The 16,956-nt window shown below is 38.1% G+C and overlaps 1 protein-coding gene across 4 annotated transcripts in view; it reads right to left on the bottom strand.

Moving 5' to 3' along the window:
* LOC131431914 (ras-related protein Rab-35) overlaps positions 1-16,956 on the bottom strand; it is a 206,687-nt gene that overhangs the window by 74,743 nt on the left and 114,988 nt on the right. For all 4 annotated transcript variants that reach the window (XM_058597868.1, XM_058597870.1, XM_058597871.1 and 1 more), the window contains 2 exons: positions 7,708-7,882; positions 7,528-7,652 (listed from right to left, as the gene is read on the bottom strand). In XM_058597868.1, coding sequence (XP_058453851.1) covers positions 7,528-7,652; positions 7,708-7,882 — 300 coding nt within the window. The remainder of the gene's footprint in view (positions 1-7,527; positions 7,653-7,707; positions 7,883-16,956) is intronic.

The raw sequence follows: 16,956 nt of genomic DNA, 5'->3' as shown, positions 1-16,956 counted from the left end.
CCCGTGCTGACAAAGACCAACAAGTTCTGAAAGCGTCGGTACGTGACAGGGAATAGAGAAGGATAGCGCGAAATGCAAGCGCAACATTGAATACCAAATTCTATGTAGTAGTGAGGTAGATAGGAATTTGTTTACCCGTGCTGACGAATGGTAACGTCAGCATCTAAGGAGAAAGGGAGATAGCAATAAATGTTGCACTGCATGTCGTGCAACATTTTCATTATTTTACCATAAGATTCATGTATATATAGTTTAAGGAAATTGAAAATAAAACAGTTTTAGATGAGATTTTAGAAGTGCCAGTGTATTGCAGTTTTTTGTTGTTTTTGAAAGAAACCCCCAGAAGGACGTCGACCAGCCACCCAGACGGACGTCGCCACCAGGAAGCCAGCACATCAAATCCAAGGAATTCTCGAACAAGAGAATTGGCTAAGTATCCTTAATTAATTAAATAAACTTTGTTCTCCCTCCCTAGGTACAGTCCGCTGGAGAACCGTAGCCAGCATAAAAGCGTACTTCCGCTCTTATGCCCTACTTGTTTCTTCCCGGATATCCGAAAAATTCTAAATTCAAAGCGTAAGCGAAATTAGAAGAAATTTGCGCTGAAAATAACGTCACTGACTAGAATTATTACTAGTCAGCCTGACAATCCTGTTTTCAGTCATTCCAATATTAAAAAAGGAAAATCGAAAGAATATTATTGAATAAAACGGCGAAACTCGAATCGATTTTTTCCTATAACACCATGATCATCTGGATTACCCGGCCCCCCGTCACGACGACATCTTGATGAGATCAAAATCGGAACTTCAAAATCAGCTGATTGCAACGTAAACAAGCAACCCAGTGAAATTTGTCGGCCCGCATAAGTCCGATCATCGGCCCGATTATCGGACCGATTGAGCACGATATGGGGTCGATCGTAGCGCTTCGATCGGCCCGTCATCGGACAATTCTGCACCATTTGCATCAACCGCGTCGACCTAGAAAAGCTTTATGTTTACATTATGTATCGCTAGAGAAACAGAGCGAAGGAATATCAAACAAGGCATTTTCGAGCCGACGTCTCCCCGATAGAGAGTAAAAAAATTCATTCGCCTCTTAGGACCAGAAAAATTCTGGCCCTATGTTTGGGGTTGGAAATCCAACCCCGATATATCCCATCCCCTGAGTATCAGACATACGCTCTCTGCTTTGGTATATCTTCACTCTTTTGTTCTACCGATACACATAACGCAATCAAAAGCTTTCGTGCACGATGCGTCCGATGTTTGGATTTACTGGGAATCAGTAATGCAATTGTTTTACGGTTTACTTCGTTTAGTGCACGAAAATTAGTGAAATTTGAGTCACAATAATTTGTTGGTTTAGCTCAAATACAGCAGACAGTGTTTTGGGACATCAAGTGCAGGTAATTTTCACAATTTGAATTGCGATGAGTATCAAAACATCGCAGTGTTTGGGACTCGAAACGCGAGGGGCTCAACGTAATCGGTGTACTTTCAAATGGCTGGTGCTCACATACCGGTGTCAGATAGCTGGGATTACCACCCGATTAGGTTGCGAAAAACCGTAACCTAATTTAACAACAAAGCGTAGGTTAACATTGCCATTACAGAAAACCTGTTTTAATCCACCTAGTGGTATAATGATGCCTTTCTCATGTACATATAATATTGTGCTATTCTATTCAAAAATTTTCTCTTCGCTTTTTGAAAGAAACCAAGAGATTGTTTATGCATAACATACAGAATAAAAGAGTGCTTTGATTGCGTAAGTCATCCTTAAGAAAACGAAATGGGTTCACTATTATATGCACTTCCGGCACCGGAACCGGTATAATCAAAGTACGGCCACCAACTAACATGACACACAAACTCTTCTAGTACGCACTCTAAGTTACGATTTAAATGTTTATTGCATCCGAAAATATTTTAAGTGACGGTGTACAATATTGAACACACTTTACCCTATAATTCCGGAACCGGAAGTCGAGAACCGGATGAAATTGAGGATTTCCGTATGGGACCATAAGATCTTTCATTTGAATTTAACTCTCCCCATCAGTAATGTCCATATATATTCTAAACCGGGCCCATGTATGGATCCAGGATATACAATCTCAATTCATTGCCAGACGAACTAGTCTATGTTGACCAACTGAACACTGGCAGCCAGGAATTGTGCATTGATCCTTTTACCATGTGCAAATACGTTGCTGAAATATTTAAAGAAGATATTCAATAGAAGTTATACTTACTAAATGTGGCTTGGATCTAAGTAAAAGTGTCGCATGTCTGAGAAAGCGCCAAGCATACTACAACGTAATCTAAGAGAGAGTTACTTTGAACAAACAACTATGTGTACTATGTGTGGATGTTTCGGGCGCTGTTATCCACGACATTTACGGTTCCAAAAGGTAACAAAGAGTACACGATTCGGTGATCATATAACCAACTGCATATTGCAAAAGAGATCAAATTTGATTAGTAGATCGCTTCTCTTCCTTAGATCAAAGTGTAGTATTTGTTGTAGCATGCACAATGCCTGACAAGTTTGGCACACTCAGAAAGAGAAACATATCCATTTTGTTGCTCCCATTCTGTGTATTGTTGCCTCTTCTTGTCAGACATTACCCATGGCACCATTATTGTGCATCCTTCTCCATTGAGTAAAGATACAGACAAGCCCTGGGACCGCGACCAAGTAGTCTAGCATCTTCATTGCCTTCCCTGCTGGTAGATCAGAAATTCTTTCCGGTCAGAACTATAAATAGAGGATGGTGTTTCACATTTGAGTTTTAGATAATCACCAGTAAGTTTAAATCGATGATTTTCAACTGTTTGAAATGTAATGAGATGTGCTCCAATGTATTAGAAATGAAAACTGAAGAAGGAAGCAATTAGTTTATGTTTATTCTGTAATTGATATTTCAGCTCTCATGACTGGTTCGCCTTTTCATCTATTATTTTGAATCAATTCGAATGTTTACATGAACCTCCTCTGAAAGCCGCTGTCACACTATTGAAAGAGATATTTTGTTAATTTATAAGATAAACTAACGGTCGTTAAACTGAGCTTCGAATGGAAGAGAAACAAATTAAGAACTAAATGCTGCCCGTTCGACACGACAGCGAAGGTTGGGTGTTAGAGTGTGAAGTTTACTGCGGTAGAGTGATCGTCAGTGTTTCCACATTAGGTTTCAATTGAATTGAACGAAGTTTTACTGCACTGCTAATGATACGAATCATTCTACTCGTAAAATGATCAGTAATATTCGAGAAGACATTATTCATGATTTTCCTGATAACTTAATCTTTATGAAATCATTTCTTAATCCTGCAATGGATCTGTATCCGTGTAAAATTTCAAAATTAGACACTCACATCTTCGAATTTTGAAAATGTACCTGAAATGAAAAGAAAATTATGTTCCATATTGAAATCAATGTGGCAAATTTTTGTCACTACTTACAGGAGATCCTGTTTTCAGTCATTCCAATATTAAAAACCCTTCTTAATCCACCTAGTGGTGTGATAATGCCTTTCTCTTCTTTCATAACAGTCTCATGAAAATATATTTCTTACTTTTATTAAATAATTTCAGATACTAATTATAACACCAATTGATTCAGATTGATTCGAGTAGTTCACAAAATCATGCTTCAGTGTTTATGTCACACAGTCAGCATCATTTTTCCAAACTAGTGGCCCTTATTACCGGTGTCACTACATGGTGAAAACCAAGTGAAGTGACTGTGACCCTTATTATGGGTACCACTTCACGGTGAAAATCGAGTGAAGTGAATGTAGGTCCTTATTACGGAAGTCGCTTCTGAGACAAAAGTAATTACTTGAATGAACTTGATGTCATTATGAACATCACGCCACCAACATTTTGTTGAAAAAAAATAGTTTTTTCCACCACAGTGATCACTTCACTATGCGTGATACCGGTAATAGGTAAAATCAAGTGAAGTGACATGTAAGTAAAGTGAATGTGAAAGTGGAGTGAGAACGGTAATAAGGGCCAGTGCTTGACATTTGCGTTGCCTATTTGTATGAGAACAGTGATGCTAATCTAAAAAAAGCCTTCTTAGTCCACTTAGTGAAATTTTCATATATCTTGAAAAATCACCATAGGGGGGTACATGAAATTTTCGAAATCGAAAAAAAATTTTTGATGCCAAAAGGCTTAGAATTGCATGAAACGTCGAGATTTAGTGTCATCTCGAAAAAAATGTTTTTTGAAAAAATCGACTTTTTGGGACTTATGAAATATGAAATATAAATATGAAAATTTTCTAAGTCCCATAAAGTTGATTTTTTCAAAAAAAAATTTTTTTGAGATGACACTAAATTTCGATGTTTTATGCAGTTTTAAGAGTTTCGGCATCAAAAAAAATTTTCGATTTTGGAAATTTCATGTACTCCCCCCTATGGTGCTTTTTCAAGATCGAAAATTATCAAACCTTTACCACCGGGCAGCACCCCTTAAGCATGTCCGATTTAGGTCAAATTTTGCATGAAGGCTTTTTTCGAGGTGCTTAAACTTTTGAGCACTAGAACTTAACGAAAATAGAGGTGATCCCAAAATTTTGGCACCCTTATATATATAAGAGCGGTAAAAATCAACGTGTTTTGTCGGTTACGTCACTTATACAATCATATCTCCGGAACCAAAAGTCACAGCCATTTGATCTTCGAACTTGACCAATGGACCGACAGTAGCTTTCAAACGAGCCCAAGTTTATTAAAATCGGTTCAGCCATCTCTGAGAAAATTGAGCGCGTTCAAATGCAACGCTTTTTGTCGGTTACGTCACTTATACAATCATATCTCCGGAACCAAAAGTCTCAGCCATTTGATCTTCGAACTTGATCAATGGTCCGACAGTAGCTTTCAAACGAGCCCAAGTTTGTTAAAATCGGTTCAGCCATCTCTGAGAAAATTGAGCGCGTTCAAATATCTTCTAAAAGTGCACACACACATACACACACACACACATACACACAGACATTTTCCGATCTCGTCGAACTGAGTCGAATGGTATATAACACTATGGGTCTCCGAGGCTCCGTTCGAATGTCGGTTTTTCCAGCAATTCTAATACCTTTCTATAGAGAAAGGCAAAAAGGAAAATCGAAAGAATATTATTGAATAAAACGGCGAAACTCGAATCGATTTTTTCCTATAACACCATGATCATCTGGATTACCCGGCCCCCCGTCACGACGACATCTTGATGAGATCAAAATCGGAACTTCAAAATCAGCTGATTGCAACGTAAACAAGCAACCCAGTGAAATTTGTCGGCCCGCATAAGTCCGATCATCGGCCCGATTATCGGACCGATTGAGCACGATATGGGGTCGATCGTAGCGCTTCGATCGGCCCGTCATCGGACAATTCTGCACCATTTGCATCAACCGCGTCGACCTAGAAAAGCTTTATGTTTACATTATGTATCGCTAGAGAAACAGAGCGAAGGAATATCAAACAAGGCATTTTCGAGCCGACGTCTCCCCGATAGAGAGTAAAAAAATGTTAAACATTCTTCTGTTTTGATCATAGAGGCTTTAACCTTAAGTTCATTCGCCTCTTAGGACCAGAAAAATTCTGGCCCTATGTTTGGGGTTGGAAATCCAACCCCGATATATCCCATCCCCTGAGTATCAGACATACGCTCTCTGCTTTGGTATATCTTCACTCTTTTGTTCTACCGATACACATAACGCAATCAAAAGCTTTCGTGCACGATGCGTCCGATGTTTGGATTTACTGGGAATCAGTAATGCAATTGTTTTACGGTTTACTTCGTTTAGTGCACGAAAATTAGTGAAATTTGGGTCACAATAATTTGTTGGTTTAGCTCAAATACAGCAGACAGTGTTTTGGGACATCAAGTGCAGGTAATTTTCACAATTTGAATTGCGATGAGTATCAAAACATCGCAGTGTTTGGGACTCGAAACGCGAGGGGCTCAACGTAATCGGTGTACTTTCAAATGGCTGGTGCTCACATACCGGTGTCAGATAGCTGGGATTACCACCCGATTAGGTTGCGAAAAACCGTAACCTAATTTAACAACAACGCGTAGGTTAACATTGCCATTACAGAAAACCTGTTTTAATCCACCTAGTGGTATAATGATGCCTTTCTCATGTACATATAATATTGTGCTATTCTATTCAAAAATTTTCTCTTCGCTTTTTGAAAGAAACCAAGAGATTGTTTATGCATAACATACAGAATAAAAGAGTGCTTTGATTGCGTAAGTCATCCTTAAGAAAACGAAATGGGTTCACTATTATATGCACTTCCGGCACCGGAACCCGAGAACCGGTATAATCAAAGTACGGCCACCAACTAACATGACACACAAACTCTTCTAGTACGCACTCTAAGTTACGATTTAAATGTTTATTGCATCCGAAAATATTTTAAGTGACGGTGTACAATATTGAACACACTTTACCCTATAATTCCGGAACCGGAAGTCGAGAACCGGATGAAATTGAGGAATTCCGTATGGGACCGGAAGACCATTCATTTGAATCTAAGTTTGTTGAAATCGGTCAAACCATCACTGAGAAAAGTGAGTGAGATCCATTTTGGTACATATGACCACTATTTCCGGTACTTCCGGAACCGGATACCGGGAATCAGGATAGCCGGAATCGGGTTGTTTAGTTGCCTACTGATAATGACTATCGATTTGTGTAGTTTTGAGACCAGTTTCGAAATTTTTTTACGTTTTTTGTTTCGCCGGTTTAAGTGACGGTGTACAAATATTGAGCACACTTTACCCTATAATTCCGGAACCGGAAGTCGGATCCGAATGAAATTCAGGAATTCCGTATGGAACCGGAAGACCTTTCATTTGAATCTAAGTTTGTGGAAATCGGTCATACCATCACTGAGAAAAGTGAGTGAGATCCATTTTGGTATATATGACCACTATTTATGGTACAACGATAAGAGGAGTGCAGCGAGCAAGGTGGATCGATCAAGTGGAGGGTGATCTCAGAAGCATCCGTGCCTTGAGTGGCTGGCGACGAACAGCCATTAACCGAGTTTTGTGGAGACGTATGCTTGATACAGCAAAGGACACCCCAGGCCTATAGCTGTTAGGTGAGGTAGGTAAAGTAAGACCACTATTTCCGGTACTTCCGGAACCGGATACCGGGAACCAGGATAGCCGGAATCGGTTTGTTTAATTGCCTACTGATAATGACTATCGATTTGTGTAGTTTTAAGACCACTTAAGAATATATATATATATATATATATATATATATATATATATATATATATATATATATATATATATATATATATATATATATATATATATATATATATATATATATATATATATATATATATATATATATATATATATATATATATATATATATATATATATATATATATATATATATATATATATATATATATATATATATATATATATATATATATATATATATATATATATATACATAGAGAGAGAGCATCAACATACCTAGAACTTTATTAACTACATCACAATTGGACTCAATCTCTTGCAACCATCTCTTTACGTTGGCGAACGATTCTCCATTGGTGACATCATATACGACTATAACGCCATGTGTTCCTCGATAATAACTACAAAACAAGAATATGGTCACACCACAAATTTCAATTTGTAATTGCATCTCACGTATTCGTTATGGTTCTAAACCGTTCTTGTCCAGCAGTATCCCATATTTGTAGTTTTACGCGTTCTTCGTTGATTACCACAGTTCGTATTTTAAAATCCACGCCGATCGTAGTGATGTAACTTCCAGAAAATGTATTGTCTGAAAATCGAATCAAAAGCGAAGATTTACCCACACCTGAAATAAGCATTAAATGTGATCAGAATAGTATTGATGGTATATTAAGCACATTTATTATTCTAGTATTTGAATTACTCACTAACGGACAAATGAGTATTAACACTCCTACACTCAAAAAAATCCACACGTTAAGCTTATATGAAAAAACACGTAGATTCCCAAAATTGCTTTGTCATCGGAGTTTACGTGATCTTCTTAACAACCATCGGATCAAGATTGAATATGAAATGAATCATATGTCAGCATTATTGCTGTTGTCACATATATTTTATGTGTCACGTACATACTTGAATTCATTTTGTCATGTTCATTTGGTGCTCGCAATACGGCGTCTATTGAAAAACTTCGATCAACATAGGCCAAATCCTTTTTGGCCCTTCTACGGTATTTATCACAATGATTTTAGGGTAAACAATTGCTCATTGATTTTATCGACAGCTAATTTTTATTATACTTTCAGATCTAATATTAATACCGAGCAGAAGAATAATTTATAAGCAAATGTACCATTGTTTCCAGCACATCAATCTTCTGAAAGTGGATCAACAAAATCACATCCTGAACTATTAGTTCCAGCTGAATGCATTCCTTAAAGGAAACAACGTTTGCTTCAGTTTAGCTGCTTAGAAGGGATTTTCACCAGTGATTCAACAGAAACGAAATTTTATGTCATTTAAAAGTAAAATTTTCAGAATGTCTGCGTGCAAACAAAATTTATCGCAATGTTTTGTCCAATAGACTATGTAATTTATTAGTTTTTAGTACCAACATACACAATTAGGATTTAATATAGACTATTAAATAAAATTCTGGTAAAAAGTAAGTTCAGATGAAATTAATTTTACAGTACAACTTAAATGAGCTTCGTATAAATTTCACAAAACCATTATATAGAATCAACGAAAATAGTCACATAGATATTACGTGATACAAAGGTGAACTAAGAGTTCATGAGTTCATTCTGTGCTATCTATACATCACATAATTATTACAAGAAAAGTTCTATGGATAAAAATCACATACGTTTTCACGTAGCATTAACGTGAAGATTTTTCTGAGTGTAATACCAAGCCTAAAAAAGTTACGCGAAGCACCAAGCCTCAAAAAAAGTTGGAACGGTAACTTTGAGCTACCATAGCTCAGTTTTTACTTGACCAATTTCGATAAATTTTTCACCCTCGAATTTTGTGAAGTTTGTAGATTATTTTAAGTATATCATTATTGGCAATCTTTTAGCAAAAACTAATGAAAATCAGATTTTTCCCGTTCCAAGTTTTTTTTCGAGCTCAAAACGTGCCCTATCTGCATTCATGCGGCACCTGCATCGCGAATCGGATATTGAGAACTTCAACTTTACCGAGTCATAACTTTGTTGTTAGTCAACCGATCTTCAAAATTTGTTCACCATTGGAAAGGTAATACTTCCAGAAATAAAATGCACTGAAAAAACCGAAAAATAGGGTTATCTACCCAAAGTTATAATGAAAACTGTAGATGGATGACCTAAGAAAAGATTAGACTTTTTACTATGATCGTAAATATCTCGAAATTCAAAGCGATGACCTATATATTTTTATACATCATTCGATTGCTAGTGATACCAGCTACAATTTTCGCTCAATTACCATTCCTACACAATCAGAAAACATTGAGAAATCGATGAATTTAATATATATATGAATTTTTCATTTTTTTCACATGTTTGTATATAACTCGAAAATTAAAGCGATGACATGTACATTTTTTTGATTCAAAATATTGAAATCAGTACCAGAAACAATGTATTGATGATCAAAATTATATATCCGTTCAAAGAATCTCAAGAAATTTGGTACAAATACAGAGAATTTGTGTTATTGGGAAAATTTTGCCAAACAACATGAAATCAAAAGTTTTAAATTTTATGACATATATTTTTTTATTATTTTAGTTGGAAATTTAATATAAACGAAATTTACAAAAAAAAACTGAAACTTGGATTTCACTGAAAATTTTAAAATTTTTAGTAAATAACCTAAAACTCTTAAAATATTTTTGTATTGGACAAACGATCTAAACAATTTTTATGCACAACACAAACGCATTTGATAACTACTAAAATTCTGGTTTTGTTGTAGGTTTGCCGTAGAATCTCAAAAAATAGATAAAAGATCGCAAATTTTAAAATTTCCGAGTTAAATTGCATTGCACAGTGGTCCGGATCCACAATTTAGGGGGCTTTGTGGCTTAACTTTATACTTTAGAGCTATGATGTCTTCAAAACAAATGATCAGTGAAGATAAACCATATGTCGATGTACATGGTATTATGGTGGCTCTTATTATTAAGGTGATCCGAAACTTATTTTCCAGATGTATTGAGATAGAGGACTGCATTTTTCGGCAAAACTGTAGATAAACTTATATCGAGCAGCTTTGCTGAGGACATCATAGTAGTATCCGCAACGGTTTTAGTGTTACAGCTATTTTTAAAGAGCAACTTAGTGTGTTCCTCAAAAAATCAGATTTTTTGCTCTAGCATTTATATTTTTCTCTTTTCGTATAGGTATCTTTGAACATCTTTTAGAGTTAAAACCAATTTTTTAATGACTGGCGTGTTCAGGTAGCATTTTCTGAACCGAAGTTATGAGCAAAACTAGTTCAAAAACAGGTTATTTTTAAACTGCTATATCTAACATTGAGGAAAACGAAAAAATCCGTTTCTTGTATTTGACAAAAAATATTTTCGAGCAGGATGCGGAGGAGATATTTTTTTAAATTTTTTAAAATTATGTTCATACATTGGATTTTTGTCGTGAATACGACTTACTTTACTATGGGGTGCCTTTTAAAAATTAGCCATATGGAAGAATGGGCAGAACTTAATCGTGAATATCTCGACTTGTATTAACGGTAGTAACATAATTCTTTCACCATTTCATCAAAAATATGATCAGGAATTGAGGATAATATTTTGAACAGTGTGAGATAACCACAAACAACTCAAAAATTAAGTTTTCTCAAACTTTGAAAACAACGCGGAAAACTCTTTACTTTTGTTTGGCTTTTTCGCGCAAGGACGACGATTTTGAGGTAGTCAGGCACATATCTCCAACTGACTGCGTATTAAAAGGGGAACCGTGGTCAAAAATCGATCAATTCGTCATCTAACACTCGATGTGGATAGACGAATAACCTACTACGACTAATTTCGATTTTGTTTTATTTTTTATTCGAGAAGGATCCAAAGGATGCTAAGCGTCTGAAGCCAAGTGATGTACAGGTAAACGACCGTTTGCTGAGTAAAAACCAATATGCTGATCTGCCAGTAGATGTCGAAGAGGAACTGCAGAAGAAGGAAAAAATGCCGCCTTTCTACCTGAAGGGCTTCCCACCAACTCTACGCTCGGATTTCAACATACTGATCAGCAAAGGACTACAGGCAACAATCCGTTTGTGTACTGAAGGCTACAAAATAACTGTTCCGGCTTTGAACCACTACAAAGGAGTGGAATGCTATCTGAAGCAGACAAAAGCGGAATACTTCACACACGATATTGCCGCCAACAAACCTATGAAGGTTGTACTTCGAGGACTACCCGACATGATGGAAGCCGAACTAAAGCAGGCACTGTCGGAGGCTGGACTAAAGCCTTTGATGGTATTTAAAATGAAGCGACATAATACGGACAAAAAGTTTAGAGATCAACTGTACCTGATTCATCTGGAGAAGGGCTCCATCACCATGAGTCAACTGAAAACGATTAAATCGTTATTTCACATAATCATCGAATGGCAAAAGTATAAACCGGTACATCGGGATGTCACACAGTGCACGAACTGTTTGAACTACGGCCATGGAGCGAGGAATTGCCACATGAAAAGTCGGTGCGGGAAATGTGCCGAACCACACAATACCAACGATTGCCTACTAGATGACATCGCTGTAAAATGTGTGAACTGTGATGGCGACCATCCATCTACTAGCAAATCGTGTCCCAAACGTGCTGAGTTCACAAAAATTCGACAACAGGCGTCCCGCAAACAATCAACGCGCAAGAATGTTCCACAGAAGGATGAAGTTAATTTCCCACGGCTCCCACCGAAGAGGGATATTCCGAATTTGCCGCCACTTCCTCGCAGCAATCCAAAAGATTCAGCCGCTGGATCACAAAAAGAATCTTCCTCAAAAATCCCTCATGGATGGGGCAATAATCAACCACAAGCAAAGGATGACTCTGGTGATTTATTTTCTGCTGAACAACTGATCGTCATTTTTGAAACAATGACAACAAAACTACGAAACTGCAGAACGCGGTTAGATCAAATCAACGCCTTAGGCAAATTCATCATCGAATATGCAATATAATGAGTTGGTTATAGTAAATTGGAATGCTTGCTCACTCAGGAGCAAAACTGCTGAATTGTCCGACTTTCTTCAGAAGAAGAATGCCGATATTGCTATTTTAACTGAAACTCATCTAAAACCTGAAATTTCTATTTTAATTTCCAATTACAGGATTCACAGGCTCGACAGGACAACTACCAGAAGAGGGGGAGTTGCCATTGCCGTTAAACGATCCATTCAGCACAGGCTTCTGTCAGCCTTTAAATTGCAACTTATAGAAGCCATCGGAATTGAGATTACAACGACGATGGGACCCATCATCATCATTGCAGCGTACTGCCCCAAACAAACCAATCTTCGAGATGGTACGTGTGCATCATTGAAGTGAGATCTGGCTATGCTCACTCGACGACAAAACAAATTCATCATTGCTGGGGACCTGAACGCACGGCATGAGCTGTGGGGAAACAGAAGACAGAATCGAAACGGATTCGTACTTGCCGAAGATTACGAAGCTGGACAATACAACATCTTCGCTCCGGATCACTCAACGCGACTTTCCAGACCGGGAGTTCATTCCATTTTGGATATATTCATCAGCAACGTCGCCATAGACAGCTCTCCGGTTGTCTTCTACGAACTCTCTTCTGACCACTTTCCAGTAATATTGACGTTGGGATCTTTACCAGAAACAGTGCCTATTCAACCACGGAGGAACTATTATCGCACCGATTGGGTCCAATTTCAACAAATCGCCGACCAACTTATTAATATCGATTTGCCACTTGATTCCCCGATGGAAATCGATGCGGCCCTATCTTCCTTCCAGCATTCAATCACAGTCGCTCGTGATAGGACGGTTCCAGTACAACATATGCCGAGTTCCTCTCTTCAAATCGACAGTGTCACCAAGAAACTCATCCGACTTCGGAATATCTACCGGAGGCAGTATCAACGAACTGGCATTCTAGATAGGAAGACTACTTATAACAACTTAACTAGGATAATCCAGGAAAGGCTATCTGTGCTTCGCAACAGGAACTTCCAGCAAAAGCTTCGAGAAATTCTCCCACATTCATAGCCCTTCTGGTCCTTAACGAAGGTGCTTAAGAAAAAACCGAAGCCTATTCCTCACCTCTGATGTCACCCCAGGACGCAGCTGAAGGAATACCTTTAATCACACCAGTAGAGAAGGCAAATGCGCTAGGCCAGCAGTTTGTGTGTTCTCACAATTTAGGACTCAACATTGTTAGTCCACATGAAAGAGCCGTTGCTGATAGCGTAGCTGAGGTTGACCAATCAGACAGCTTGGTTTCTGAGGAAAGTAGAGTCACTGCGAATGAGCTGATGGCTTTTGTGAAAAAATCCAAAAATATGAAGGCCCCCGGTTTCGACAACACATTCAAAATTGAGCTGAAACATTTGAGTATTCGCTCATTTGTCTTCTTAGCTAAACTTTTTAACAGGTGCTGGGAGCTTGGTTACTTCCCTTCAATGTGGAAGTTAGCTAAAGTTATCCCAGTTTTGAAACCGGGGAAAGATCCTTCCTTTTCCAAGAGCTATCGGCCCATCAGCTTACTCTCTGCCCTATCCAAGCTGTTTGAAAAGTCAATACAAAGGCGAATTCTTGCTTTTGCAGATGAACAGGATATATTACTGGAAGAACAGTTTGGGTTCCGGAAAGGAAGATCCACCATCCACCAACTCACAAGGGTTAACAACGTCATCCAGCAAAACAAATCAGTGTCCAAAACGACTGCCATGGCAATATTGGATATTGAAAAGGCATTCGATAATGTGTGGCACGATGGACTGGTGTTCAAACTGCATCGGTATAATTTTCCCATGTATCTTATTAAAATTATCAAAAATTATCTTGCAGATAGAGCATTCCAGGTTTCTCTGAATAATGCACTTTCAGAAAGATTTACTATTCCTGCTGGTGTACCCCAGGGAAGTATCCTAGGTCCCATTCTATACAACATTTTCACATCAGACATCCCACCTCTTCCAGGTGGTGGTGTTCTGTCACAATTTGCTGATGATACTGCCATTCTTTACAAAGGTCGTGTCATTAATGCTCTGAAAAATAAACTACAGACAGGTCTGGACGCTTTAACGGAATATTTTACAAGCTGGAAAATTGTGATCAATGCAGCAAAAACTCAGGTCATCTTGTTTCCACATTCAAGATCTCCAAAACTTGTTCCATCAGACGAATGCAGAATACGATTCGGTGATGAGGTCATTCAATGGTCCGATGAAGTTATCTATCTAGGACTCACCTTTGACAGACATCTGATATTCAGATCACATGTTGACAAAATCGTTCAAAAATGCAGCATACTCATTAGGTCTCTGTATCCGCTGATTTATAGAACATCTAAACTATGCCTGAAGAATCAGATGGCTGTCTATAAACAAATCATCTACCCCGCAATTGAATACGCAGTCCCTGTTTGGCGGGGTTGTGCACGAACACACAAACTTAGGCTTCAACGCATTCAAAGTAAAATCTTAAAGATGATTCTAAATCTACCCCCTTGAACAAGGACTAGTGAAGTACATGAGATTGCCTCACTGGATATACTAGAACAAAAATTCGAACAATACTGAACGAAATTTGAAGAGAGGTTCTCAATCTCTGAAATACAAATAATTCAAAATTTGTACGTATTAGGTTAGGGATAATTATAAGTAGGTAGACATTTTATAAATAATTAAAATAAATATTATGATTAAACATTAGTATGTAAAACAAGAGTAACTAAAACACCTAATATTAATAATGAATCGTATGAACAACAAAGATGAAAGGCCAAAGGGTCAAAACACTTGTACTGTAAAATGTTGATGTAATACACAAAAATAAGATTAATAAACAGATATTGATGCAAAAAAAAAATGCAAAAATCGATCATTTCTTCTTGTGCGTTGGACGGAAGCAGACGTCGTGGGACTAGCAGCTTCGGAGAGTGCACCTTCTGAGTGGTTAAAAACCTCAAACGCTCAGGTCGCAACTCTCATTTGGACTTCAGCTGTCAGGTGGAGCAGTCGTCAATGAAAGCAGACCTTTTGCGTGGTATAAAGCCTCAAACGCTTAGGTCGTGCTTTCATTTGGACTTCAATCGTGAGGTGGAGCAGTCGTCAATGAAAGCAGACCTTTTGCGTGGTATAAAGCCTCAAACGCTTAGGTCGTGCTTTCATTTGGACTTCAATCGTCAGGTGGAGCAGTCGTCAATGAAAGCAGACCTTTTGCGTGGTATAAAGCCTCAAACGCTTAGGTCGTGCTCTCATTTGGACTTCAGCCATCAGGTGGAGCAGTCGTCAATGAAAGCACACCTTTTGCGTGGTATAAAACCTCAAACGCTTAGGTCGTGCTTTCATTTGGACTTCAGCCGTCAGGTGGAGCAGTCGTCAATGAAAGCAGACCTTTTGCGTGGTATAAAGCCTCAAACGCTTAGGTCGTGCTTTCAATTGGACTTCAATCGTCAGGTGGAACAGTCGTCAATGAAAGCAGACCTTTTGCGTGGTACCAAACCTCAAACGCTCAGGTCGTTCTCTCATTTGGACTTCAGCCGTCAGGTGGAGCAGTCGTCAACGAAAGCAAACCTTTTGCGTTGTACAAAACCTCAAACGCTCAGGTCGCAGAGCCAGTTTCCCATCGAAGAAGATCGATTACATCATCCTGTTGGTGGTCGTTTGCATACAACGGGAAATGGACAACAATGTGGAACATTATGCAAAATCAGCCTTTCTAATGGCTTTAAATGTTACCTAAAGAACTATAAAGATTGCTTCTTTGTAAATCAAAAATTAAAATCAGCAGTGCAGTGCTAATCTAAGATAATATGATCAGTTTTTTTGCAATTTTCACAGTTCTAAATTCGCAACAGTGTTCAAAATCGTTTATATCCAATCAGTGTTTAATATCTTAGAAAATTATACAATTTGGCCCTTCACGCACGCCTTCATAAGAGGTTCTTTCCAAAACCATGTAACTAATCTGTACTGTAGTTTGGGTATATCGTTTCAAATTCTAGTAGTGTAAAAGGGCAAAACTTGCACAATTAACACAATCGATCAACTAATTGATATTCCAAAGTATAAAGAAAGAGTGCAAGTTTTATTCGTATTCACGATATCCAGTTATGTCTCTGACATTACACACCTGTACTTTTTCATTGAAAAATATTCGTATCAGTCATTTATTAGCTATATAAGGTATTTTTGTCTTCTAAAGTGTCAAATTGATTCAAGTGCATATTCGGGAAGAAATCGTTCTGCATTCTTCGGGGAATGCAGAATGGTGTCGCTTTTGTAAAATCTCTAACGCCTCTCGGTGGTTGGAGGTTCTATCAACCGTGCATTTTGGCACCTGCAGATCGTTCAGCATCCTTTCGGGGATGCAGGACGATTTATTTCTTTATGTTTTGTGCTGTTTTCCCACCTCACCCAATTCTTAATTCCTTCCCATGTTCCTTTTATCCTTCCCTTCCTATCAGAAAGTTGATGAGAAGCTACGCAAGGCACGAATCTCCAAATAACTAGGGGAACATGCCACTTGAGCCAATTAGTTCTGATAACATAGGTGCAGGGTTTCATTCAGTAAAAAGCATTCAAACGAAGAGGTTGTTTTTCGAGACGAAGACAACTGTAAGCTGCGAATAGATTGGTTGGTAGGTGCTAATCGCAAAGGCTGCTGCAAAGCCAATATTCGGGGCGATTCCAGTTTCATAAGTGCC

The sequence above is a fragment of the Malaya genurostris genome, chromosome 2, assembly GCF_030247185.1.
Source record: "Malaya genurostris strain Urasoe2022 chromosome 2, Malgen_1.1, whole genome shotgun sequence".
In the NCBI taxonomy this organism is placed as follows: Eukaryota; Metazoa; Arthropoda; class Insecta; order Diptera; family Culicidae; genus Malaya; species Malaya genurostris.
Note: the sequence above shows the minus strand (reverse complement) of the source record. Positions and strands in the feature narration are given on the sequence as shown.